The sequence below is a fragment of the Alligator mississippiensis genome, chromosome 6 (assembly GCF_030867095.1).
Source record: "Alligator mississippiensis isolate rAllMis1 chromosome 6, rAllMis1, whole genome shotgun sequence".
Lineage (NCBI taxonomy): Eukaryota > Metazoa > Chordata > Crocodylia > Alligatoridae > Alligator > Alligator mississippiensis.
Window position 1 is genome coordinate 98,542,464 of NC_081829.1, and position 27,817 is coordinate 98,570,280.

At 48.9% G+C, this 27,817-nt stretch overlaps 1 protein-coding gene across 2 annotated transcripts in view; it reads right to left on the reverse strand.

The window, feature by feature from the left end:
* Positions 1 to 27,817, reverse strand: part of NEURL1 (neuralized E3 ubiquitin protein ligase 1) — a 198,851-nt gene that overhangs the window by 101,148 nt on the left and 69,886 nt on the right. Inside the window, exon 1 of one of the 2 annotated variants that reach the window (XM_019486005.2) lies at positions 595 to 822. The exons of the other annotated variant lie outside the window; for it this stretch is intronic. Within the exon in view, the coding sequence (XP_019341550.1) occupies positions 595 to 628 (34 nt within the window). The 5' untranslated portion in view covers positions 629 to 822. Of the gene's footprint in view, positions 1 to 594; positions 823 to 27,817 lie in introns of those variants that run through there. 2 annotated transcript variants of the gene reach the window in all.

Sequence of the window (27,817 nt, forward strand, 5' to 3'; positions counted from 1 at the left end):
CCGAGCACGCTGTGCGTAATGGATTTAGCTTGGTCTAAAATCGGTCCATTCAAACCAGCACTCCTGTTTCAAACCACCTGAAGTGAGAACCACACCAAACGAAACGCGACCGCACAATTCGTGATTAAAAGACCCCGCGGCTCCCACGTGAATTAAAAACAAAAAACAAACCCTGGCCCCTTCTCTGAAGCTTAAATCTATCTGGATGCTTTTGACTCTGTTTCCTGCTTGAGGTTGTCAGGCTAAATGCACACACTTTCTCTTTGTCCGTGTTATCTGTCAGCGCAGCAGCCGGTGTTACATGGATAAATATTTGCCTCTTATTCAAAGCAATGAAACAAGACGACATATGGAATTAGATAAGATAAACACGTCCGTATCCAAGGCTTCTGTTTTAAATAAGGTCACCTCTCGCACAAGAGCCAGGAGGAGGAGGAGGAGGTGGAGGTGGAGGGGGAAGAGCAGCAACTGCAGTCCCTAACACTGTACCTCGCTTACCTTTCAGAGCCATGTTCGCTCTGCAGCAGAGGAGTCAGGCAGACAATTTACACACACAATTGACTGTACAAACATCGGCGCTGGCTAGCTCCTTACCGTATAGAGTGTTTCTCGTTATCTGTCCCCCCATAGTACCGTGCCAGGTGGCCGGATACCTCGCAGTCCCACTCTCACTCAGCAGTGATGTAGAGCCGCGCGCCCGCGAGCATTATCAGCACCCGTGCATGCATGCACACACACACACACGCGCGCCGGCTTAGTGCCTCCCAAGTCAGTGCGTGCACACACACGCACACTCCGCACACCACCGAAGCCTGCTAACCCTTTCAAGCAGCCTCCACCCACTCGCAGATCCTCCCTGCCTCAGCAAAAGCAGTGGGCTCTGTCACATCTATTTACATAAGAAGGAGGAGACTCGGAGGCTTCCTGAAATAGCCGGGGGAGAGCTCACAACATGTTACAGATGCCACATCCCGACCGCCGGACGGCGAGCAAAGGAACCCGGGGCCGGTCCAAACGGGCACCCGAACCCTTTTGTTCTTGCTGCTGCTGCTGCTGGTGGTTTAAATGCCCCAGCAGCAATCTCGGTTCAGATAAATCTCTGGGAAGAACGCAGCGTGCTACAGTATGATGGAGATGGCTGCTTGCCTTGGTGTAAACCCAGCGGTACCCTGCTTCCAAGCAACCCGCAGAACAAAGCACTGGCCCCTGCCAACTTCGTTGCAAATAAAAACACTGGCTTATTTATAAATCAAGGGGGAGGAAGCAGGGGAGGGGGAGGTTTGGCCCTCAGCAACTTTCTCCCTCTCCCCTTGTGCATGTTTTACCCTCTTCCAGCGCATAATCCTACAAGAGAGATGGCTTGCAAATGGAAAAAGAAAAAAAGGTTATTAGCAGACATCGCTCTGCCAGAGTCTTTAAAAGGCCTCTGCCAGCTAATGCTTCGTTATTTAAAAAGCAAGGTAGAAGTGCTTCAAATGCAGAAGGGTTGGCAGAGGTCTGGAGCGGTAAAAACAGGACTCCCCTGTTAACCCCTCTGCGACAGCGCCGCACGCTCAGCTCGGACACGACGCGTCCCGCTCTCCAGGCCGTTGCCTCTGCTGCCCGACTAAGGCAGGAGTGACGGAAAGCCGGGGGACATCGAGGCAGGTCGACAGGGGTGCACGGGAGACTCTCGGGAGGCGTCCGGCTACGACCGCCTTCCTCCCTGCCCTTCGCACTGGAGGCAAGACTCGCTTTCTTTGCTACGCTTGCCAGCTGGAATAGTCTCCCCTCGCTCCCCGCACCTCTCCAAACCAGCAGCGCATGGGTCCAGCCGCAGCTCCCCGGTTACCTGTCCCCGGCTGGCTAGTCTAACGCGTGCTCGGGCGTCTCTGCGCTACGCTGCGATCGCAGAAGTCGCGCCTGCCCCTCTCCCGCAACGCCGCGGGTCTCGCCCCCCGGTCCTGCCTCCACCTCCTGCGACCGTGCCTCGCGCTCACGGCCTCCAATCCTCTCACCTGAAAAATAGGAAGGAATATTTTATCTTACCACAGGGCTGTAAGGTTTGCTCCTTGGATTTGGGGAGCTGAGAGGGGCTCAGCACCCGGGGGGGGGGAACAAATCAGGCCATGTGTTTGTACTAGAGCTGTGCAATGCAGAAGTGCTCTTGTGCTGTCCTAGCTGGCTCCTCAGCACAGCCGGCACTTCCCTGGTCCACTACTCAGTCGCCAGCTGATCTCTAGGATAGCAGAGTCCCCCAGCTGATGCCTGGACTTACTTCTGTCCATCAGAGCTGAGGCTCCAACTTGGACCCTTTCAGTCTGGAGGCAGGAGCTTGACCCCCGAGCTGAAAGGGAGCTTTGCCCTGGACGAGCCCGCAGCGCCTGCACCGAGCTCCTCCCTGCTGGCAATTGCACTCTGCAGACCTTACGGCAGCTTCTTGGCAGGAGCCGTTTCCTGTCCCCCCTCCTCCCAGATGATGCTGCGTTTATGGCCGCGACAAAAGGAGAGCCCCACGGCCGTGCTACCATGCAAGGTGAAGCCAGGGGTGAAGGGGCAGCCCAGAAACGCAGGGGTTAGGGAAGGACGGGACCACCCCGGTTCACCCACCTCCTTGCCTGTCCCCAGTTATTTGCTCCCTTCTGAGCCTGGTCACAAGCAAAGGGGGTTTCACCACCTTCCCACGCACGTGGGGATGCTGAAGTTTGCAGTAGCTCGGGGTGACTTCAGCAGGGCATGATCTGTCAGGAAGGAAGCCTTGTCCTGAATCTCAGCCTAAAATTGTCCCTCTCGGCATCATCGCATGCTCCCAGCTGCGCCCTGCCTGCCCGTCCCATCACTGCAAGCAACGTGCAAATGAGCAGCTGGAACCAAAAGCTGCAAAAATACCCACTTCGGGTTGCCCTGCTATGAAAGGTTCATTTTCATTTTTAGCTAAACATTTCCTTTTGAACTAAAATGAAACTTAGTGTTGAGGGTTACTTCTCCTTTTTCTTTTTAACAAAAAAATGCAATACAGGCAAATCTAATTTTAAAATGAGGCTCCAAGGGAACAAAAAAAAATCGAAGCGTTTTCTTTCAAAAAACATGTGACACTTGACTCTCTTTATTTTTTAACCAATTCACCGGCCTGGTTTTCTGAACAGTTTCAGCTAACTCAGACCGGCACTGGTCAATGAATAAAACATCCATGCAAAAATTTCCTCTTGGCTCTGTTTAGTACCCAGCACCACTTGGAAGCACACGTGCTAAATAACTCACCGCAGCCGTTATGCACCTAAACAATCCAGATTTAACTCTTAATCTGGATTCATAAATCCATTTCTTTTGCCTTGATCATATTTAGTGCTCTTCCCCAACTTAATTTGTCAGCGCCTTCTTGTAACGCCTGCCCACGAGCAAGGGCACTGCTCCAGGCAGGATCACATCAGGCCCGGATCGAGATGCAGAATGACCGCACCTCGCCTGCCCGGTGCCGTGAGAGTTATGCAGGCAACTCAAACAGTATTGACCTTTCTTTTGCAGCCACATCACATCGAAGCCTCTTTCTGAATTGCACCTTATTATCACCCATAAATCTCTTTTAGCCGTTCCTATCGCCCAGGGTGTCCCCTTCCATTTATTTATGCTGTGGATTTTTCCCCCCGACACGTTAGCTACATGCCTTCAAGCCGTCTTCCTATTATTCCTGTGTTTTAACCTCCGGCCTCCTCGTGCGACTTCATTGCCCTCGCTGACGTTTGCAAGGCTTCTTATTTTAGCATCGCTTACAAGCATCAATAATATTCCCTCTTCTGAATTACTGATGAGGGTATTAGCACAATGCCCAAGAGCGACTGCACTCACTAAATCAATGCTATGCCATAGGGGAATAGCATCCAATAGCGTTTCTAAGCTAAGAGACAGCGCTGCGATCCGAGCAGATCTGTTCTCTTCATTTGTTCGTTCGCAATTATCTCAAAAATGGAAAAAAGTGATCAGGTGAATCCGGGAAAATCTTACTACTAACGTCCCTGATGTCAATGTTCCCATCCCCCTTGAGACCCGCTCTTCTTTGATTTGGAGGGCGGTATCACGGCAGTGCCTGGGAGCTATGATCCAGGAGAATTTTGTATAATTATGTACATAAATTACCTACAGTGGGACTATAAAATCATCCCTGACCCTGGATCCTCCTTCTGCACCTGTTAATCTGTCCATTGCTACGTCTGCAGCTCACTTACCTGCGGCTCAACCTACACCACAGTTCTTCATCTACTCCAGTGTCATCACTGGCCTCTCCTTTTCTAAAAGCCAGAGCAGCTCGGCGTTTCTCAGCCGGTCGCACGTGCAATGTATGCAGCCTATTTTCCCACACACACCAAAGAAGATGATTGCTGTCCTCAATCTCCGCTCCTGTCTCCGCCTATCACTGCGATGCATTGCTTTGCAAGACGAGGGCGTTACGTCGACAGATAAGCTCCTCTGCTCGGAGGTCAGGTGTCACGTCAAAGGAGGAAGCGGCAGGTACGTGGCCTCCATCGTCTCCCAACAAGCAAATCAGGCTGTGGGTGATAGTCAGTCATGGGAAGCTTTGACAGAAGCGCGTGGATGGAAAAAAGATCTAGGATAACCCTGTTTGGCGAAGATGAGGCAGCGCGTGAACTGGGACCACTGCTTCTCATATGGACCGGTCTCATCGCCTTGTTTCTTGGTGCTCCCCCATTTATTCACTTCTTGTCTCACCCTTGATACAGGCTGCTAGCTCTTCAGGGAAAGGGTCTGTCCCTTAGGTCTCCGTCGAGATACCTAATACAACAACACACAAATACCAGGATCCGGGACCGCTCCCCCTCGAGTACGACGGCCATATAAATGATATAATACTCATCCCACACTCCACATTACCATCTGAGTCTCTGCACTATGTTTCCTTGAACATGACTGCATGTCTTACATGTATTAATGCTATCTCCTGGCTGCAAGCGCAGGATCAGACACGAAGCAGACTCATTTCCTATACTGCAAGAACTCTGGTTTCTCCCTGCGACCGGCACGGTCACGCTGCAATAGCTGGCAGACCACAACGAAGCCTGGATTTTTTCTGAAGGGTCTGTTTTGCCATGGCATACAAGCAAACTGAATTACCCGCAGCGAGCAGAGAAGTGAAAAGGCAAATTTTGAGAGAATGAGCTCAGAACTGACATTTACCTTTAATGACACGAGCCGTTAACACAAGCCAACAAAGAGCCACTGGAAGTCTCCCTCCCTGCTGGGGGGAGTCCAAGGGCTCTGGGGTTGAACTGCCCCCAGCACCCAGTGTATCGCCCCTCTTTTGAGAGCCGGGGCAAAAGGAGGGGTTAGTCAGATGAAGTTCACCCCCTGCTCACCACAGACGGGGTCACTGCATGCTGTCACATTTTTTCAAGGAGGTGCCGTCCACTTCTTTCTTGCAATCTGCACTGACTTTACAGTCGGAAAAGTCCCCTTGCGCTCAATGCATCCCTGGAGACGTTTAAAGATAGGCCATTATTTGTGAAGCTAAGTGATTGCAAGGAAATTTTTTCTCCTGGCTTATCTGCTTCGACAGACTCCAAGCCTGGTGCCCCGCTCTCCTTTCCAACAGCGATCTCCCACTAATATCTGTGTACAAATCTCACGTGCCAGGAAAACAAAACTTCCTCCAGGAAACTACCATATGGCTCCAGGAGGAACATGCTGCTCTTTCCATGACAGTGTCCAAGACAGACTGTCTTTTTAAAGCACGATGTAGTGTGGTCACAGGGACTGAATCGAGGATTAGAGCCAGGAAACCCCCTGATCTTGGGGGAAATCACCTAACAGGTCCCTGCTCCAGTTTCCTTGTTTATCGGATGGGAATTAACAGTGCTGACCTGGCAGGGCGTTATGAAAATGAGTTGATGTCTAAATAGCAGTTTGACAATATAAAGATTCATGTCAATGCTAAGCAGTATAGTAAAACCCTGCTTCTAAGTATAAGCCTAATTTAAGAGTCTCCAACGAAGACAATTCAGGACTCAGGCTCAAATTCTTTAACAAATGCAACCATTCATCCTGAGGAAGTGAATTGCTGTAATCGCTATGCTAACTGCTGAGCTGTCTATCCCCACAACAGGATAAGCTAAGGACATTTTTACTCTGAATATCCTCCTGCCATTTGTACTGGATGCAAATCAGACATCAGATTCATTTATTTAAGTGACAGAAATGGCATGTGTCACAACGGCAAAGATTTCTGAGTAGAACAATAAAGACATCCATCAGGTTTGGGACGGGGGGTAGCATTTTCCTGGCGCTCAGATGCATGGGAGTGACACTGCACTGTAAAGAAGATGAGGCTTTTATACAGGATGAGCTCAGCAATGTCAGAGGATGATTTGGGAGTCTGGCAGTGCTATAGCATGTACTACCGTACCAAGACGCTTCCCATATGTGTTCTCTAAAGCAGCCAAACGGATTTTGGATGCAGCGCCTTCAGCAAGGGGCTCGAATCAGCATGAGCATGACACCGGTCTTGCAAAATGGCTCCCATCTCACTGGTGGGCATGGCTCAAGACGCTGCTATATTAGTGCTACACGCTGAGGAAGGGCCGCGTGCAAGTTGTCGCTGCAGGGAGAGGACAGCTGTGCTTCTCCTGCATGTCCTCGGGGTCAAACTCTGATGCAGTATAATCCATCTGGTGTTTGAACCAGCCTGACATTTAGCACTGGTGGGTGGCGGAGGCTTTTAAACAGAGAGGGGTTCAAAGTTCAGTCCAGTATGGTGTGAAATGACCGGATACGGTTGAACTTAGCATGAGTTGAGGGCTCCAGTGTTTGCATCAAGCTCAACACCACAGTAGGACAGCAAGGAAGGCTTCTGCCCTGACATCAGCATCTAAGGAAGCACAGCAGGGAGTTACTGCTTGTACACGCCTTTGTACACGCCACGTTTTTTGCCCTTTCTTGTGCTGCAGTGGCGTGACTGTTTGCATGAGCACGTTTTCCAGATGCTTTAAAAGTCTTTCCGGTGCATTAAAATAAAACCTCTTGGATGTAGTTTAGTTTGGCTTGCTGCAAATTAAAGCATTGCATCCATGGATTCATTGCGCGCAAACACAAAAGCACTCAAAGACGTGTAATGAGCCTCTTTGTCCACCAGATGGCTGCGACTTTTTTGTAGATCACCCATTTGAATTGCTTCCACTTTCAGATTACTTCTGCTTTTTTTTTTCTTGTGGCATGTGCTAGCTCCATGCTCCCACAGCTGTGTGGCAGAGCATGGGTTGGGGGGCCCTGGGCTAGGAGGGCAGCGCTGGACCATCCCACTCTCCTGCGGTGACAGCTGGAGACCGGGCTTAATTTGTTCGAAAACCAAGTGGTGTGACACTCCAAAGCTTAATTCATTTGAAAACCTAGTGCGTGCAAACACTGATGCAACGCTCAAAAATAAACACGTTTAAATGTTATAAACCTATTTAATTGAATTAGGATTAAACCCTGTGGTGTATACAGGTGCCTAACGTGGCCAGGTTGTCTGGTCTTCTTGGAATACAAGTGAGAGACTAAAGTCGGAAGCCAATTTAACTTTAACAGCACCTTGGTCATATTCGGTTCCACCCCTATCCTTACAGGTACCGCAGCAGCAAGTAAATGGAGACCTTACACCACATGCACAGCAATACCCAGATGCAATGGGATATCCAAAGACAGACCAGTTACAGCCAGGTAATCCTGGCTTACACACAACTGTAGTGAGCAAATGTCACTAGAGTAGAAGATGGGCTAGAGTTTTAGGGGCTTAACTCTGCAATTGCCAGCACTCTCGGGGCTTTATCATGCCGTTTTGTGTGCGGCTGTCTACAGGGCTGGTAAAAGGGCAAAATGCAGCACTGGCCAAAAAAAAAAAAAGAAGACATGGAGATAAGAAACTGAAAGGATTTCCAAGGTGAGGAACTGAATTAACCCCAATCTAACAGAGAGCAGCTTGGTCCCATCTGAATGCAGAAACAGTTAAGTCCCCCATGGATGCATTTTTTATTTGTAAAGGTTGATATTCAAGGTCACCCTGCACGTGCCGTTATCGGGAAAAGGAATTAATGTTACAAAAGTCTAGTGAGGCCCCTGGCTCCTGGAATGCCATTGCATTATCTAAGTCCAGTGCAGTCCATAAAATCCCGTGGGTATAATTCAAGATCGCAAATGCCAGGAATGGGAACACCTGATATTAAATATATATTCAGAACGCAGCATTATGTTGCTGGAATGCAATTTTTAGCCAATAAATGCAAGCTGAGCAGAATATGAGCGAATGTTACTGTTTTTGCAGAAAATCCCCAGCCTAAAGTCCATTCACCAATGTCCAAAATTTGTCCCAAGAATACACGTGATACTTGTGCTAACGCTAAATGCTCCCAGCTCTGATACCTATGCACCAAAGTTGCATCTACCAAGACAAAGGTGCCAATTCTCACTGCCATTTCAGAAAATGCTTTTTCAAAGTCCTCATTTCTAAATAATTCAAGTTTCATCAAAAGTATCTGAGGGGGAAGACATCTACCTAGCAAGGCATTAACCCTAAGCGTCAAAAACTAAACTCATATCTAACAAACCCTCTAACGACATTCACTTTTGGGCTGAGAAGGGCCTTTAGTTCAAATAAGACTCAGTGGAATTTCTTACGTGCCATAAAATAAGATTGCTAATTTTGCTTATGATTGCAGGCACACCCAAGGCCATGAAGTCATCACAGGTTTGAGTCTGCTTGGTATCAGTGGAACTGAGACAGTCCCAAGCCCCGTACTGAGCAGGATATCATTCATTACTCTCTGGGGATTTCTATGCTGTTCTCACCATAATATCTTAGTGTTCTGCAAACACTAATGACTCAATCTTCATCACCCCCCTGGAAAATGAGTTGGCATTAGATCAGTTGTAGAGCTCAGAACATATTCCAACTTTTGGAACAAGTGAAGCAGGCATCGCACAAATTTGCTATATAATGCTGATTCCTTTCCAGCGCGTCACCAGTACCGCTCGCAGAATGAGGCAGGGGTCCTGTGGGGGAAAACAGTGTGCAAAGCAATTAAAGACCATCCCAGTTCACATACACAAGGAGCCAAACTGAGGTTGCACAGACATCCTTTAGTTCTGGCATTTACCCCATCTGCAAAAAGGGAAATTTCGGTTGGAGATTAGGGGGAACTTCCTGACTATGAGGGTGGTCATGCACTGGAACAAGCTGTCTAGAGAAACTGTGAACTCTCCATCCTTAAAAGTTTTCACAAGCAGGCTGGACAGACACTTGGCTGGGGTGGTTTAGCCAGGGATGATCCTGTCTTGAGCAGAGGGCCGGACTACGTGACCTTATGAGGTCCCATCCAGCCCAACTTTCCTACGATCCTATGAACTTCTGAGTGCTTGACACTGAAATCTTAATTTTTTTTTTTGCTTTGGGTGCAAGTGTGCAATTTCCAAACATTATTATTAATTTTTTTTAAAGACAGAAAAGGAAAAGCCCTGCATAGTTTCCTTCTCCCCTCCCTGCTATCGGTGCACATGTTTGCAACCAAACAAAAGCTGCTCTGGTTTGTGATGTAAACAGCAGAAGCAGAGAAGCACCTTTTTACTCCTCTGGGCAAGTTTCCATCCCGCTGAAAGTCCTTGAGTGAGAAAGGAAGGACAGCTAGTTGCAAAAAAAATAAAATAAGATCAAATAAAAATTGGTGTTTGAGCTGGTGACAGGCTGAGAAGCAAGAAGACGCTGCCTTTTATCACATGTCCCTCTACAAAGCAGTAACTTTGGCCTCTGCATTGGGCAGGCAATGACAAACCAGAAAGCTTTATTAGGGGCAGGAAGAGCCCTGGGCAGGATGCATCACGGCCTTCGTGCAGCCTGGTGCTGAGCTCTGCCCCGTAGGAGAGCCCTGCCCTGCCTCGACAAGCCTGCCTGGCACATCAGCGTCCAGCTCAGCTCTTTCGTTTCTCCCCAAAACCCCCACCCAGCTCCCCAAGAGCTGCTCCCCAAGCAGGGGCTGCTCCTCGTGTCACAAAGCGGATCCCTGGCTTTTCCAGTCGGCGGCTCTCCCACAGGATGCTGATCGGATGATCAGACAGTATCTGATGAAGCCAGCCACTGCATATGAACGTTTCTGCATCTCTGACTTAGTCTATAAGGTGTAAATCGACCCTGGCTTCTGCCTGCCATGAGTCTAACACGCCTAGCTACTTCTCTCTGCCATAAGGCTGGCATTATGGTGCTGCTTATTCAAGTTGTCTTAGGTGCAGCTCCTCCAAGGCGATAAGGACTGGGTGGAGGACGTAGCTACAGGGCACTGTTTGTTTCCCACAGCATGCCAGATACGAACCCGTCGTGTCTAATCCAGCAAAAGTCACACATTGCTTTCACAGCTCTTCTTTCCCACCCCCTCTCCCCATCTATCACCTGCCTCCTGTCTGCCCTCCTCTTCTCTTATCTGAAATTGCTTCCTACCTGGGCCCCTCTGCACTTTCTCCACTCACTCCTGAAATGTTATCTTTGCTCCTTTGCCTTCGTATTCCTCCTGCCTCACACTGAATCGTGCCTTTGATACAGCCAGACCTCGAAAGTTTCCATGAACGTTGAAGGCCCTGCTAAGCCCAGCCTCCACTGGGAGGATGAGAGAAGGAAGGATATTCGACTCCCCATCAAAACCAGAAAGTTTAACGCTCCCAGGCACATCGTTTTGAATGAGTGAGCACTAATACGTTGGTCTATACACCATGCCACTGATATAAGCCTCCAACAGCAAGACACTTTCAGCAAATGAGTAGCCCCCTGCTTAAAGGGAGTGGTGGATTCAGGGCCACCATCACCTTATTCTCCAGTCGCTTAGGCCATAATACACTACATGAAGTAGCCCTCCTATTTAAAACTGAGCTCTGGGGTTCAGGACCTCACTGGGTGCGTACACAAGTGCGTGCACAATGAGGGAACGCACCCTTGTTTAACACAGGCAGTGCTACGGGGCCTGAACACCATGCACAGAGCCCAGGCACTTTCCCCTGCATTTTCTGCTGCCGCCTGCCACATCAAACCTAAACATCCATTTCCCCCTTTTTAAGCACCCTGTGAAGCAGTGAGATCTCTTATGGTTTCAGTACAGGACAGAGAAAAGGGACAGGGGAACAACAGAACGGGTATCCCTCCCTCCCTCCCCATCCCCCTGCAATGCCAACTCCACCAAATGGCTTTATTTCTTACCAGGCTGATGTTCCAGCATGAGGCACGAATGCCAAAATGCATCTGTTTTACAAGAAAGGGCTTATTTTAAGATAAAAAAAGACAGACTTGGGATAAATAATTTGCCTAGAGGGTGCAATTATATACCAGGCAGCTAGTGGTGCCTACAGAACTCAGCTATTTTAGTTGCATACATGCATGAAGGGCAAGCGTGCGTCACGTGAAACAACGCTGCAGAAACTCAAAAGGGATGTGAGAAGTATATGGGCATCCAAGTGCAACATGAATCTCTACAGAGCAAAGGGGGCTTCGACAGTCCCTGTAAAGCAACTGCATAGGAAGGACCTGATCCTGTGATCTAAGCACTAGGGCTGGACCTTGCTCCTTGCATAAAGTTTCCATGGGGATCAGTGCAGGCACCTGTGTGGAAATAATTGCAAGACTAGGTGCGATCTTTATGCTTTATTTGGCATTTCCCTTGTTCTTAGTGTCACCTTGTTCATTGCTTATTGATGGAACGGAAAAATAACTCAATTAACCCTGTGCATCTCTTTAACTTATATCACAGTTAGGGCAAAATTGGATCATCAGCGTTACCAACAGCGTGGTGGATGATTTAAAACTCAAAGAATATTTAAAAATCTAAACATCTCAACTCATGTACTCTTTTCTACTCGGAGATGAGGAACTGATTTAGGCTGTCCAGTTTGGTGCCTTTTTTATCTCGGTGTTCACAGGCAAGGGCAGCTCCCATTTTACTGCACCGGGCAGCACAGTTTGGGGAGGAGGGGAGCAGCCCTCAGTGGTTAAAGATCAGGTTAGGGACTATTCAGACAAACTGGACGTGTACAAGTCCATGGGGCTGGATGGGATGCACCCGAGGGTGCTACAGGTGTTGGCTGATGGGACTGCAGAGCCATGGGACATCATCTTTGAAAACTCATAGCGATCAGGGGAGGTTCCTGATGATTGGGAATGGGCAAACATAGTGTCCATATTTAAGAAAGGGAAAAGGAGGATCCAGGGGACTACAGACCAGTCAGCCTCACCTCAGTCCCTAGAAAAATCACAGAGCAGATCCTCAAGGAAACCATTTCTAAGCACCTGGAGAAGTGATTAGGAGCGGTCAGCGTGGATTCACCAGGGGCAAGTCATGCCTGACCAACCCGATTGTCTTCTACGAGGAGGTGGTGGCTCTGTGGATGTGGGGAAAGCAGTGGATGTGGTGTACCTTGACATAAGCAAGGCTCTTGATACCGTCTCCCATAGCATTCTTGTAAGCAAGTTAAGGAACTATGGGCTGGATGAATAGACTATAAGGTGGACAGAAAGCTGGCTGGATTGTCAAGCTCAGTAAGTAGTAATCAATGGCTCAATGCCTAGCTGGCAGCCAGTATCAAGTCGAGTGCCCCAGGGGTTGGTCCTGGGGCTGGTTTTGTTCAGTATCTTCATTAACAATTGGGAAGATGGCAAAGAGTGCACCCTCAGCAAGGTCATGGATGACACCAAGCTGCAGCACGTAGTAGATAGTTACGCTAGGGCTAGGATTCAGAGTGACCTAGACAAATCAGAGGATTGAGCCAAAAGAAATCTCATGAGGTTCAACAAGGACAAGTGCAAAGTCCTGCACTGAGGAGGGAGCGATCTCCTGCACCGGTGCAGGCTGGGGTGACGGGCTGGGCAGCAGCTCTGCAGAAAAGGACCAGGGGGGACAGGGGACAAGAACCTGAACAGGAGCCAGCAGTGCGCCCTTGGTGCCAAGAAGGCAAATGGCATCCTGGGCTGGTAGGAGCGCTGCCAGCAGATTGAGGGAAGTAATTCTTCCTCTCTGTTCTGCACTGGGGAGGCCACATCTGGAGTCCTGTGTCCAGTTTTGGGACTCCCACTATAGAAAGGATGTGGACACGTTGGGAGCAGGGAGCAATGAAAATGGTTGTGGGCTGGAGGACAGGACTGGTGAGGAGAGGCCAAGGGACCTGGGCTGATTTAGTCTGCAGAAGAGAAGACCGAGGGGGATTGAATAGCAGCCTTCACCTCCCTGCAGGGGGGCTGCGAAGAGGATGGAGCTGGGCTGGTCTCAGTGGGGGCAGATACAGGACAAGGAGCAGCGGGCTCAGGCTGCAGCAAGGGAGGTTTAGGTTGGACATTAGGAAGCAAGTTTCTCACGAGGGAGGTAGTTAAACACTGGAACAAGTTACCTAAAGAGGTGGTGGAATCTTTTTAAGACCTTTAAGATCTTTTTAAGGTTTTTAAGACCCAGGTTGCCAAAGCTGTGTCTGGGATGATGTAGTTGGGGCTGGTCCTGCTTGGAGCACGGGGTTGGACTAGATGTGACCTCTTGAGGTCCCTTCAACCCTCGTTTTCTATAATTCTACGATTCTGCGCGTGTAGAAAAGTCCTGCAGAAAGCAACAGGGTTGAAACCGATAGGTGCCTATAGAAATAAAAGATGCTGCTGGAAATACCTCAAAATACACCCCACTCCGGTAACATGGACACTGGGGCGAATGGCTGGAAGCCCAGAGGTCGAGGGTTTGAGCGCACAGTAGACGTGCTCGTGGCAGTTTCCAACGGATCTGCAAATCCTGCTAAATACCTTATCGCACAAGGACAGGAGAAAGGAAAGGAAGGCCCTCAAAATATGGACTTCATTAGAAAGTTACACCATTATTTTCATAGTCTTCACATTGCAGAAATGTAGCCGTTAATTTTGTTTTGGGATGCTAGGTCTTGGGGTGTTTCCCGAAGGGAATCCGTCACATTTACTTGTTCCTAATAATGACCACAATGCCTCCACTTCAAAAAAAAGGAAAATTACCTTTAAGCTCTATTCAGCTTGGGACTAAAAAACACCCCTCAGGTTCATTATTCCTGCATAAAATCAGGATGGAAAAAGCAGAGGTAGCTTGAAGCTATAAGCACATATCAGCAAAGAGAGGAGATGAGCTCCAGAAATGCTCCAAAAAACAAGTTACACCAATGGCACAGTGCTCTCCAGGCTAGCTCCTCGGTGTCTAGTCAGGTTAATGGTCTGCCCCTTGTGTGACAAAGAGCTCACGTGCAGCACCTGGCCAAATACCTGGCTGGGCCTGCACAGGGAAGGAGAATGGCTGGAAGCATCCCTAAGGATGGGGACGCGACGTGCAAATCTGGGGTCATTTACCCTGGTTTCTACTCCATAGTCAATTCACTCCATGGGAAAGAGCAGACACGTGGCCTGCTTTCCCCAAGGCGGCTGCCCAAAGCAGGCACCAGTAGGGAACTGGTCACAGCAGGGGACTTCATACTGGTGGAGGAGCCAGCGTTAAATGACTACCTTAGACTGAGACTGACACTGGCAGTGGACACACGGCAGGTACAAGACAGTCACTTTCTCCAGAGTCAACTTGCTTCCGTCGTCCAAAGCAGTAACTGCACTGGAGAAGAGCATCCTCTGAAGTAGTGCTGAGAGTTATGCATCTCTGGAGGAAACGGAGACCATTTCAGAGTCCATGCGCGTGGTGTCCACACCCCCCGAGCGGATAGCAGTCCATCGTGGTTACCCGTTCTGTGAGGCAGTCAGAGGAAAAAGCAAAAGCAAGCTCACTTCTCCTTTTGCGTTTTCATTTCAGGAACCTGAACGGTAGCTTTGCTGGTGGCGCTGTGCATTTCCCTTCACGCAAAACCCTCATTTTTGTCTCGTGTCATCCCACATAAATCTCCTCCAACCTTCACTTCTGGGGAAAAGCTATAAGATAGACTGTCTGTGCTATTAACAGCCGACGTCCAATCCCCCGTGTCTTGATGAACTCAGATTCAAACTATACCGTGACTCATATGTTCCACCGATATTCCCCAAACTTCCATTTAGGCTGGACTCTCATCTCCCTTGTATGGGTCGGAGTAAGGGAGTGCTCCTCCTGGTCTATGGTTAGGACGGCGTCAATTAGTTGAGAATGAGGTTCATTGTTCTTTAATACATGACAGCTTGGTGGTATAAATCTTCACCCTTCTAAATTAAACTGGGAACACTAGACACTGGGCACGGAAAGATTAATATCACTGCATGCTTAATGCTAATAAAGTATGTCTGTGTTACGTGGCTGTGGCATTATTTCCGATGATGAACCTCTGAGCTATTAGGGCTTTATTGAAGAGTGCAGTTTCATCTAGATTTGCAGACGTCTGAACTGACATGAGAGACTCTTGTGAAAGCTGAAAATCTGAATGTCCAGTTGGCACAAGGTGCAGCGGGAAGCCCCCGAAAGGTTGGGAGGATGGGCAGAACAACGAAGGAGAGTTTGGGCCAGCTCCCGGACACAGCAACACGTAGGGAATGACCTTGATGCCAATGAAATCCATGACGGTTTTGCCCAGTGAAGTCAAAATGGAAAAAAGAGGAATTGTGTTCACCACATTAGGTCTATGCAAAATGTCACAATACCGTACGCTGGGTAAATAAGGTACCTAGGCTGCTGGGTTATTTTACATCCCCCACACATACCATTATCCAGTGCCAAGGTATTTCAAGGGATTTTTCTTGCAGCTTGTAAAGGCTGCCATTTGCTGAGTCACATTTGGAAAAAAATATGTATTTGCAATTGCACTGGGTTTCCATTTGGATGCTTACACTCAGTCAATAAAGCCATCATCTGCAAAAAATAATGCAGAGGAAAAATAGAGACAAAACAGCAACTAAGCTGTTCTCTCAGGAGTTATTCACTTTTGCTGTGTATTATTTATTATGCAAATAACCATCCGTAAAGCAAAGGCTTTGCATTTAGGGCACAAAAGGAAAATATCCCTGTGAAAAATTAGCTAATATGTCTGTGAGTTATGTGTGATATAAAGAAGAATTATGGTAATGATAGGAAGGAGTTATGGAAACCCATGGGACCAGACCCTTCACTAGTGCAAATCATCGTGGCTTTCTTGAAGTCAATGCAATTGAGCAACTTAAGCCAAGCTGAGGATTTGTCTTTTCAAAACCAGGGCAGTTAATGTGGAAAACAAGGCTTTTAGGAACGAGAGCCCTCCAGGCAACGAATGTGTCGTTGGGCTAAGAGGAGAGAGCAGGAAAACGAAGTGCAGCAGGCCATCCAAACCAGCCAACAGTCCTCAACTGCGCGCCCATACAGGCAAGGGGGTGACCTGGGGCACGGCAGGTGCAGAAGGGGATACCAAAGAGATGCAAAGGAGCCCATGCAACAGGCCCTGGAGTCAAGTATGAAGGGAAATGATGAGACAGCCTGAGCCAGGTTTTCGAAACTGCTTGGCTCCCACCTCGGTATCAGACTTGGGGGTCAGATTTGCACGACAGCCGAACACACCGGGTGCAGAGCTCCTTCAAAAAACAAAACACCTGGTCCAAATCATAGTCTGGGCCCATGCTTCCCTTTCAGGCCGAGCCTGCTCTGTAGAAAGGCAAGACTTGCATCTTCGGTGCAGCTCCTCCACGGTATGCATACCTGCCTTCACTTCGATTGCCTTTTTTTGCTCGCCTCCAGCCCTCTGTTGAGTCTTAATAAATCTGGTTTGTAATTAGACCAAACTAGCCTCTTCCGCCCGCTTGGGAATCACAGACAGACCTTTCCAAAACGGCAACGATAAAGAGATAATATCTGGAACCTACCCTGGCCAAAGAGGCATGGTACAAAGAGCTCTGGTCCTTCAGATGCATTGCTTTATAAGGCTGCAGTTCCCCAGACGCATGGGAGACACCCAATAATCCCAGAAGAGACCAGTGCATTAAAGCATCATGTAGGGAAAAAGCCACCATCTCTTAAACCTCTGAGCAGAGGCCTCCAGAGGTGGGACTGAGAAGATATTCGATAGTTCAGTATGTATCTACCTCTTCAGCAATTTAAAGCTTCTTTGAAGAGAGTTTCAGAACTTGCCGTTATGAAACGTGCATTATTGGACATTCATTAAAATAGTATGTCACAGCTTCCCTACATCTGCACTGATCAGGAGGATGTCATGGAGCCTTCAGAATGTTTTTTGAATTTGTATAGAGGGTTAAAAGACTTTTTCAATATATTCGAAGGCTTTATCGTGGCAGAGTAACGCACCACCTTGCAGATCCATGAAGGAACCGTCCGTGAGATCAGCACAGACTCAGGACAAAATGGATGAATGAAATAAAGCTTCAGAAACCTGAGCAGGGATCAGGAGACCCATCTCAGGATCCCTATTCACTACACAGAGGGAAACAGGACACACAATGTAGTGTCCTAGTCCAGGACAGGGTCTGTCCTAGCGGACACGGTCACGCTACTGGCAAAAATGGGCTCCCTTGCTGAGCATTCAACAGAGAAACCTGGGAGAGAACAGGCCTGGAGGCAGAGCACCCTCGCTGCCATAATGCTTAATCCTCCAGGATGGTCCTGGGCAAAAAAATTGAGATAGTCTGGGAAAGCCTGATTGACCACTTCTGCTAAACTCTGGATAGGCTATAGACTGGAGTCTCCAGGAAGCTCAGCCAGAGCATCCTTCACCAGCCGCAGGTGAAAACCAGTTAAGTCAAGCGTGAAGAGATGGGCCCCAGTGGGAGCAGCTCAATCCAGCTCCAAAGCTTCAGGGCATTAAGATCTGGGGGTGAGGTTCAAGCTGCGTTTTTGGAAGTGGGTGATAGCATAGACGCTCCTGTGATTTTCACTCCGAAGGCTGCCAGAGGTGCAAATATTATTCCTTTCTGAAAATCACTTGGACAATAGACCACTGGGTGTGCATTACCCCTCCCACCACTGCCCTCCGCTCCACGCCGAACAAGGCAAAAACTCCCAAGACCTCATATTTGCTCTTTCTCCTGGTTAGTCTCCATCCTCCAGCGACTCTGCTCGGAGCCCAGGGTAAGGCGTTCCGCTAAAGAGACAAAAAGTCGATTCACGCGGTAATTGGAAAGCTTGCCCCTTAACCACGTGTGAAAAATTACACGGTAATGCTGCAGGAGCAGTGGAAACAAGCTGCATGTCCAATGGCATTTTTGTTTTTTTTTTTACATTCATCTTGTTTCAATCATTGAAACAAGTGAAAAAAAGCAATCAAAAGGCATGAGCGAGCGTCAGCTAGCCCCAACTCCCTTAGGGACGAACCCTGGGAAGGATGGATGGCACTGGGCAGAGACGGATCCCACCTGGGACAAACCTGGGAGTTGTCCAGTGCTGCATCTAAGCAAGGACCTGATCCTGAACCCTTCTCCTGAAAGGTTCCCTGGTGGGGATGGGGCATCAAAGCAGAGACTATGAATCAAGAGTGCCCACCTGCCTCCCCTGAATGCACCGGCACTCTGCTGACGGGAAATACAAAGGCAGTCATGGCCTCAGGAAGGATTGCTGGTGACAGACTGGTTATGACAGCTGCCAAGTTACTGTTCCTTACTGTGAACCCCAACAACAGAAGGAAACCGAACACGGGTTGGTTCGGTGTTCTTCTTTAATACTGCCGGTTTGGAGCGTGTTTCTCCGCTGCAGAGAACTTTCTCTGACAATTTCTTTTCATTGAAGCAGAATGGATAGCTCCCCCCTCACCCATCTTTTGCATTTCTTGGCCATAAGAAACATTTCAAAAGCAATTAAAGAATCCTAGCAGCAAAAGTCCCCTGCTTTATCTACAATCCTGTACAACGTGGCCCCAACGCTGCAGTCATCACTCAGCTGGGCCTATGCAAATAACTTCACAGCGGGCGCGTCTACATGAGATGCTTTACTGTGCATTAAACTAATCGAACGAACAGTAAAGCATCACTGTCTACATGTGCACGGTATTTGCTATGCAGCAAGTTAGTCTACTCAGCGGTTTGCTAGTACCTGTAGGTACAGGTAGTAGATTAACCGCACAGTAGCTATTGAGCAGTAGCACACGTGCAGATGCTGCACCTGCAGCTGCACAGCTCTCCCAGCCCTGTGCACATCTGCAGGGGGGCTGGACCCGATGGTCTGTAAGGTCCCTTCCAGCCCCTAACAACTATTCACAGATTCACAGATGTTAGGGTTGGAAGGGACCTCAATAGATCATCTCGTCCAACCCCCTGCATAGTGGGGGGTCGGACTATGAAACTATGAAGCTATGAAACATCAGGACCAGCCCTTGTGGCCCCTGCCAGCCTCCGGGCTGGCACCTGGGGAAGCCTGGAGCTCCCCTTAGCTGGTGCAGGGGGGGCAGAGCAGGGCAGAAGAAGCCCTGGACCAGGCTGCTCCCGTTGGGTGCAAATCTGTGCCCAACAGGGCGCACGTGTAGACATGTTCCTGGTGCAATTTACTGTCCCTTATTTTACTGCACGGTAATCTTACTGTGCATTAATTGCACATGTAGACACACCAGTATCCCCAAATATCCCCCAAAATGCTGCCAGTGAATTCATTTCAACAACTTCCGGGACCCTATTTTACTTGCCCGAAATGTTTGATGGGCCAAGCTGTGTCTGCAGGTGTATTTGTAAATGTAAATGTCCACATGAGAAACCGAAACGGTTACAGTCATCCAAGCAGGGAGCAGAAACGATATCACGAGACTGACTGACCTGTCGCTGAATACAGCAGTGAGAGAGAGAGAAAGCTCGCTGGAGCAGACCCACAAGATGACCTGTCCTCCGGAGAGGGTCTGAATTGCAATGCTTGGGCTACCTGTACTATCCTCTCTCAGTGTTTGTACCAAGATGATTGTCAATGCCCAGCGAGTTACACTTCGACAAGCATCCCTCTTCATGTCACAGAGCTATGACACTACCTCTGAGGAAGACTGTAACATAAACACCTTATAAATGCCAGCAGCAGTCCTGCAAAAACCAGTCTTATCCTTAAGTGCCTGGGAAGGAGCACTTAGACGAAGCTCTGCAAGGTCTTACTCAGCATGAGAGTTGTAGTGCAAGATTTTAAGAACGCCACTTCCCAACAATTCCAAAATTTCAGGGCATTCCCTATACCTTGAGCAGAGCCCTACAGATTTGGGTGGAAACCAGAAAGGGGTACACAAGGGAGCATGTTTGCCTCTGGTTAGCAGACAAAGCAGCTCTGAGCCGGTGCCCACAGCTAAAAGATCCAGTCAAAGTAGCTGTTTGCGGTTTTGAACTCGAAAGCTTGCTTAATAATTATTTTCCAGCTATTTGGGTTGGTCTAATAAAAGATATCAGATTCACCCAAGGAACCTTGTCTGCCTGTGTCTCAGCTGACACTCCTTATTATGACTTATCTCCCAAGCAGGAGGGATGGTGGGAGGATGAGGAAGGAAAGGATGACACACACTGTTCCTGGTAGGGGAGAGAGAGAAAAGGGAACCAAAACCCCCTACAATGGGGGAGGGGGGAGAATGAAATGGGGGGCACGAGGGAGAAACAGGAAGGATAAGGAGCACATAGAGCCCGTAACAGGAGGAAGGCAGGGACACGTAGGGAAAGGGGACGCGGGGAGTGTCTGAAATGCAGGACAACGAGAGGGTGATGCACGGAGGGAAGAGCAGGGTGCAAGGCGCTCCGTGTACACACCAGCAAAGCATGCAGCCCCCCGTGCCTGCATGCCCCCCTAAGCGTTAAGCATTACTGCACTAATGAGCCTCGTTCCCTTTGCTGCGGATGCGAGGGTGATCTGCACTAATTACTCTCCCCTGACATCTGAGAACATAATCGGGGGACGGCGACATTCCACCGCCTCCTCACCCAGGCAGAGGTCAAAGGCTTGCCAGCAGGGACTGCAAACGGATTCAGCTGGCTAAGTAATTAATTAGAGGAGAAGGCCAATCATATCAGATTGTCACCTCCAGCGTGCCCACGACGGCCGGCCGTCAGCTCTGTACCCAGGCTCACACCCACTGCGACTTCTGAACGGCTCTCGCGGGGGGCGCCTAGCAGAGATACAGAACCGGGGAGGATGCTCCTGATCTACTCCAGGAAAACGGGTGTAACTCAGCTTTTGCAGCTGATCGGTCAGCCTGGGATCCTTCTGCTATCGCTTGGGATGGCACCACAGCGAGACCATTTTCAGGCCACGTTTCTGAGGTTTTAGTTTTAGCTACCTCGAACCGTGCTGATACTACTCGTAGCTGGATCTGCCCAGGACAGATCAGACCGCGTATTCTCAGCACAGGCTGTGGACGTCTCAGCGACGGCACCCTTTGCTGTGTGGTACCATCATCAGCCCTAACGTGTGAAGGAACCTCTCTGACAGCAGAAAAGGGAGGTCCAGGAGCTTATGGGCAAGGGTTAGCTGCATCTGCAAAGCAAGAGGCAGCTCCCCCCTGCACACTGCACCCCGGTGCTGCCGACTACTGCGAGGACGCTGCTAATTTGTGATGCAGCCGTTAGAAAGATGCTACAGCAGTTGCCAGAAGTAGGGTGACCATACGTCCGGGTCTTCCTGGACACGTCCTCTGATCTTTTTTGGCCTTTTTTTTGCAATCTGAATGAACGTCTGAGACTTTGCGCTGCCGGCGGGAGCAGGGGGAGGGCAATTGGAGGCAGCGGGCACCATGTGCCTCCCCACGTGCACTGGGGGCAGCTGTCCAGGCAGGGCCAAAGTGAGGGGGAGCAGCAGAGATGGGGGCTGTGGGTCAGGAGAGAGGGGCACCAGCACAGTCCAGGGGGGCAAGGCACTGTGAGTCGGGAGTGCGGGGCAGCAGCAGGGACGAGGGGTTGCAGGTTGGGAGTGAGGTGTCCCCCCAACAGGCGTCCTCTTTTTTGGGGACTGGAAACATGGGAACCCTGCAGAAGTCCTGCAGTTTGCAGGAAGGAAAGCTGCCGTACGCTTTGCTTGTCTTTAAAGTGCTTGCTTCTGTGCTGGTTCAGCATGCGCCGACAGCCGCTGCACCTCCATCCAACCCTCTTCGTTAGGGGAAGGAGCAATGAGAGCAAGACGGATGGTGGGTGACAACACCATGCCTCCCAAGCCTTTAACCCATCTCTGGAATTAAAATGGGACTGAACCTGTCTTTCCGTCCCCAATTGTGCAGACGGGCAGGGCGCCAGCCACAGCTTCATACATTTTCCTGCAGCCGAAGCCAGAAGATGTACCAAAATACATCAGAGCAGCTGCGCAGCTTGTTAGACGTGACAGGTGCACGCCATTGACGCCATATGACTTTGAGGCCCAGGTAACCTGCCGCCTAGAAATATGCATGCAGCTGGAGGTAACGGAGGCAGAGAGAGTGAGTTATAACCCTGTGCTCTTCTCCGTTTTATCCCACGCTTGTTCAGCACTCCTTGCAGCACAAGCCTGGGGACAAGTGCTGCTGCAGAATCAGCAAAGTGAGAATAAGAGGCAATTCAATATACTGCCAAGAGAATAAGGCAAAGGATCAAATTGGGATTTGTCTTGGCTTTGATCAGCACCCAGAGCGCTGACAGGCCTAACTTCAGCTGATAACCTTGTGTCATGAACTACAGTCTCCCCTTGAAAAGCCTTGGTCCTTTCTCAGCCCCGAGTCGTCCCCTAGGCACCAAGCACTAAGTTTATCCCTCAGTGAAATTAGGCGTCTACCTAAAGCCCCTGCCACGTTACACACACTACACAATTAACTGGTGAATCACGAAATACATTTAGAATCAGAGAAAATGAGGGTGGGAAAGGACCTCAGGGGGTCCCATCTAGTGCAACCCCCTGCTCCAAGCAGGACCAGCCCCAACTGCATCATCCCAGCCAAGGCTTTGTTGAGCCAGGTCTTAAACACCTCCAAGGATGGAGATCCCCCCACCTCTCTGGTAGCCTGTTCCTTTACCACCCTCCTTGTGGGAAAGTTTTTCCTAATATCCAATCTAAACCCCTTTGCTGCAGCTTGAGCCCATTGCTCCTTCTTCTGTCATCTCTCACCACTGAGAACAGCCCAGCTCCACACGTGCAAACCAGTTATCACGCCATAAAAATGTCCATCCAGCTATCAAAAGAGCCAACCAGCTACAAAGTGAGCGCTCGAAAATGCGTAGCCATTTTATAACTGGTCTCTATCCAGTTTTAATGTGAACGTGTGGCAGGGCCCTACCGGTGAGTTTGATCCCAGGAAAGGAGGGATGAGCAATGAACTTGTCTGAGGAGGATCTTTATAGAAGTTGGGCAGCTCTGCCTTTTCAGCTCTTTGCGATGGACAAAGAAGAGCCTCGTCTCCCTGCAATGGACCTTATATCTATAGTTCTCTCTATATCTAGATATATAGATATCTCTCTGTATATAGCAGGGACCTTGTCTCCCTGCAATGGACCTTATCTCTCTTTCTCTCTCTCTCTCTGTATATATATCTTTATATAGAGCAAGAGATATAGATCTCTATATAGATATATATACATCACTCTCTATCTATATACATATATATAGATAGAGAGAGAGAGAGAGATAAGGTCCATTGCAGGGAGACAAGGTCCCTGATATATATAGAGAGATATTGATATATCTATATATAGAACCTCATCTCCCTGCAATGGACCTTCTTTCTCTCTCCCTATATATATATATATATATATATATATATATATATATATATATATATATATACACACACACACACACCTCGTATATATATATAGATATATATAGATATTTATAGATATATATATCTGAGAGAAAGATAAGGTCCATTGCAGAGAGACGAGGTTCTTCTTGTCTATAGCTAGTTAGATAGATGGATAGATAGATATAGACAAGAAGAACCTCATCTCCCTCCAATGGACCTTATATCTATATCTCTCTATAGATCTCTATCTATCTAGCTATCTATCTAGCTATCTATCTATCTATCTATCTATCTAGATAGATAGATAGATAGCTAGATAGATAGATAGATAGATAGATAGTGTGTTATATGTATATAAAGTGTTTTCATTTCTTTCCTGCTAATTTTCAACCTCAAAAATATCCGGAGCATTATGACTCGTGGTTTTGGTTGCATTGCAAGGCATCCGAAGTGTCTGCCAGGATCTGTATTCTGAGTTTTCCTGCCATAATTGAAGGTTTTTGTTGCATGGCTGCCTTCCTGAGGGGGAAAGGAACCTGGCCAAGCTGAGCTGTCCGAGCAGGTCGAGTACAGCACCTTATAATGAGGGCACATAGTATGACGGGGTGCCGGTCAGGGTTATAGGACCTATAACATGCAAGGTCAGCAAGAGCCTTACCGCCCGCTGGGAGGTGCAGAGAGGACACGCCGGTCAAGTCTGTCCTGTTCAGACACCTGAGCGTCACCGCACCCTGGTCCTGTTAGGTGACCGGTCCTACATACGCACAACTTCTGTCACCCATACTGTTCATCTCAGCCACATTTTAACAATACAGAAAAATACAGCAGATCCACAGCTTATCTGAACCCTATGGGAACATCCCTGCTCATATATGGGAAATATTCAGAGATATCGGACATATACTATACAAAAAAGCAGCGAAAAAGAGCATAAAAATGAAAAACACATGCAATGGTCCAGGCACGTTACAAAACTTAGTACCTGTGCAAGCATTAGCTTTTTTGCTTTTGATTTATCCAAGTGTTTATATCCGTCGAGTTCAGATAAATGAGGGTCTACTTTATTTGCAAGTACTGTCAAACGGTAACTCAACAGGTCTCCCAGCGTGCTGGTAGTTTCCCAGTACCTACCCTCCTTGGGGCACCGCTCCTTGGTCTACAAGAGCATCTGTCTGAAGTCCTTTTGCCCTGAGACTGTCTCCATATTTTAACAGTGACATTGCTTCTCCAAAACAAGCAATATTCGTTGAACACAAAGAGGTATTAAGTAAAACAAACAACAACAATAAAAAGGCTTTGACCAATCAGCTTAAAAACCTCCCCTCGCCCCAAATCTCTCAGCTTTCACTCCCATGAGGTTCCCAATTTCATTACTTCTTCAGATACTGTTTAACCTTCCACAATAAGTAAGACTGCAATATCAAACAGAAAATCCAATTAGATTTAAACGCCTGAAAATGCTCAGGCCTCCTTTATCCATCACAAAGCAGCAAAAAAGGGGGTGGGAGGATGGAGGCAGAAGGAAGGTGATTTGTTTTCTTCCCCCTTTTGAAAGTCACCTGCAAGACAAAGGGCAAACAGCCATGTCTTGCTACCATGCGCAGGGACACACAGGTCTGCGGTCCCAAACATGACCCATGGGCCAGATACAGCCCACAAAGCTGCTCCATGCAGCCCGCTGGCCTACTGATGGGCCAGGGACTTTTAGGATGCGGATGGCGGTCAGCTGGCATCAGAGAAGGAGGGTGGAAGGGAGCTCAGGAGGTCACATCCAGTCCAACCCCCTGCTCCAAGCAGGACCAGCCCCAACTATATCACCCCAGCCAAGACTGTCTAGCCGGGTCTGCAAAACCTCCAAGGATGAGGACTCCACAACCTCTCTGGGTAACCTCTCCTAGTGCTTCACCCCTCTCCCAGTGAGGTTTTTCCTAATATCCACCGTCAATGCCCCTTGACCATTGCTCCTTGCCCAAATCCCCAGACCCAAGGCAGGTGCCTGTGCAAGGCACAGGGAGAAGCAAATGCCTAAGAAGGGTATTTCCAGAGCCAACACCCTGAGAAGGGGCTGCCTGCACCAGCTGCCAGCCTACGCCGGTGCTATTTGCAAGGCAAGCTGCTGAAACCCTCCACCAAGCAGAGATGTTTGAAAATGCTCCACGCTAAGGACAGATCCAATGTCGGGGCCCAGCAGAAGAACCTGGAGAAAATGGAAGTATTATTTATTACACCCAGGTTATTTATTACACCCAGTTTATTACACCCAGGCCCGGTCACCTCTGCCAGGGGCCGGCTGTTGCCACCCAGCTGGGACATTTCTGCACATAGCAAGAATCAGCCCAGGCTTGTCGCTCTGCCGGTGTCGGGGTTTTCAAGAACGGGCTCTTAGGGGCTCTTCCCACAACTGCGCTGACACTGCCTCAGTCCACGGCCAGTGCTTGGTGTCCAGGAGGAGGCAATAATGCGTTCAATACACCAAGCCAACGATGGGCAATACAACCCATAGGAAGGCAGAGAAATCCGGCGTCAAAAGTTGACACCCTGAAGAACGATCTCACTTGGCAGTTCAGTTCCCAACGACGTTTGCTAACATTTTCCTTGTTCCTAAAATTGCATGCGAAGAACCCGTGCCAACGGCTTCCCGAGACACCAGGCTGCTGCCCTTAAAAGGACTTTCCCATTGGCCCTTTTGACAAGACTGCCTGTCCACTGCAAAATATAATACCGCAGCAATACCCAAGGGCTCCACCAAGCGTCAGCACCCCCTGCACAAACACGCGGGACACCGCGCTCTCTCTGTACGGTCCCGTCCAGCAAATGAGCTCACATTGCTGGCTGATATGAACACCAGCACATGGGCCACTTTTTTGTTTTCATTTATATAAGCCTTTTCAAGCCCCGCAGGCTCCAGGTTGGGGCCGGCCGTATCGGTACCCGGTACTTACCACCGTACGTCAACATATAAAGACCATCGTAGGCTAGTAACCTGACTTCAACAGGGGATGGGGGGGAAGGCATTTAATGAAAGTCTGGCGCGAAGGTGACGAAAGCCCCGGGGATCTCATTGTTAAGACACAAAACCAAGAGTCAAAAGACTCGAGCTCAGTTTCCAGCGAGGGGATTAAATGTGCAGAGCTGGAACGAGCCTCGTTTGCGGGACAGAGATGATAAATTCGGGGGAAAAAAACGAGTGGACAGCCTCTGATGAAAGGGGCTCCATAAGTGCATATATGGCTCTTCCAGAGAGCTTAACAGATGACCTATCCAAGTGCAGAGCAGCAACAGCTGCAGTCAGAGACGCTTGACCATATATCATAGACCCTATACTGCCGGCAGCCAAGGAGAATTTTCCTTACTTCAAGTCCAGGAGGCCTGTGCTTTTGGCAAAGGAGAGTCATACTTTTACTCCAACGGTTGCCATGATTTTTTGTGTCCCCGGGGCGTGCATAACGCAACGGTGCAATACTTCGGTGGGCATCCATTAGCTACTACATTATTACTGAACTCACCAGCGACGATGCCCTCCTATTCCCCTCGCCCCCACCCCAGCATCGTGAAATTAAGACAGCAGCCCGCTCGCCGAGGAATTTTCCTGGTAACCAAATCCTTGCAGCTTTCTGGGCAAGGATGCTTCGACCGCCGTGTCGAAAGCAAAAGGAAATCCTTGTTACTGCTCTCAGCAAAAGCGTTCTGCACGTTGAAATCGGACCTGGGCCTTAAAACTGCAGGCAAGACATCTCAAGGGTTACAAAAGGATCCCGCAAATATGAAACAGCGAGCGAGGACTGGAATCGGCTTCTAGAAAGAAAGGCAGAAATCCATGCCAAATGGAAACACGTTGAGCATAATTTATAATGAACGCGTAAAAAGTCATCCGACGCATGGGCTCTCAAATGAGAATAAACAGTCACCCTCCAATAAGGACATGCACAGATAAGCTAAGTATCTGCAAATAGGCTGAACTTCCAGTGACCTTCGCTGAAAGAGCTGGTCGTCCCGAAATGTCACCGCCGCCTTAGCAGGAAGGGACGGGCTGGAAACGTTGCAAAGCTAAACGGGAATTCAGCGCACGTTAGCCTCTTGCATGCAATGCTGCAGCCCTCTTTGAGAAATTAGCATCAGTGATTACAAAAAAATGACATAAAAAAACCCCAAAAGGTAAAAGTTAACCCCTTCAGCAGGCTCTGATGGCCATGGAGGAGCCCAGGAGGCAACCGACTGGACGGTCAGC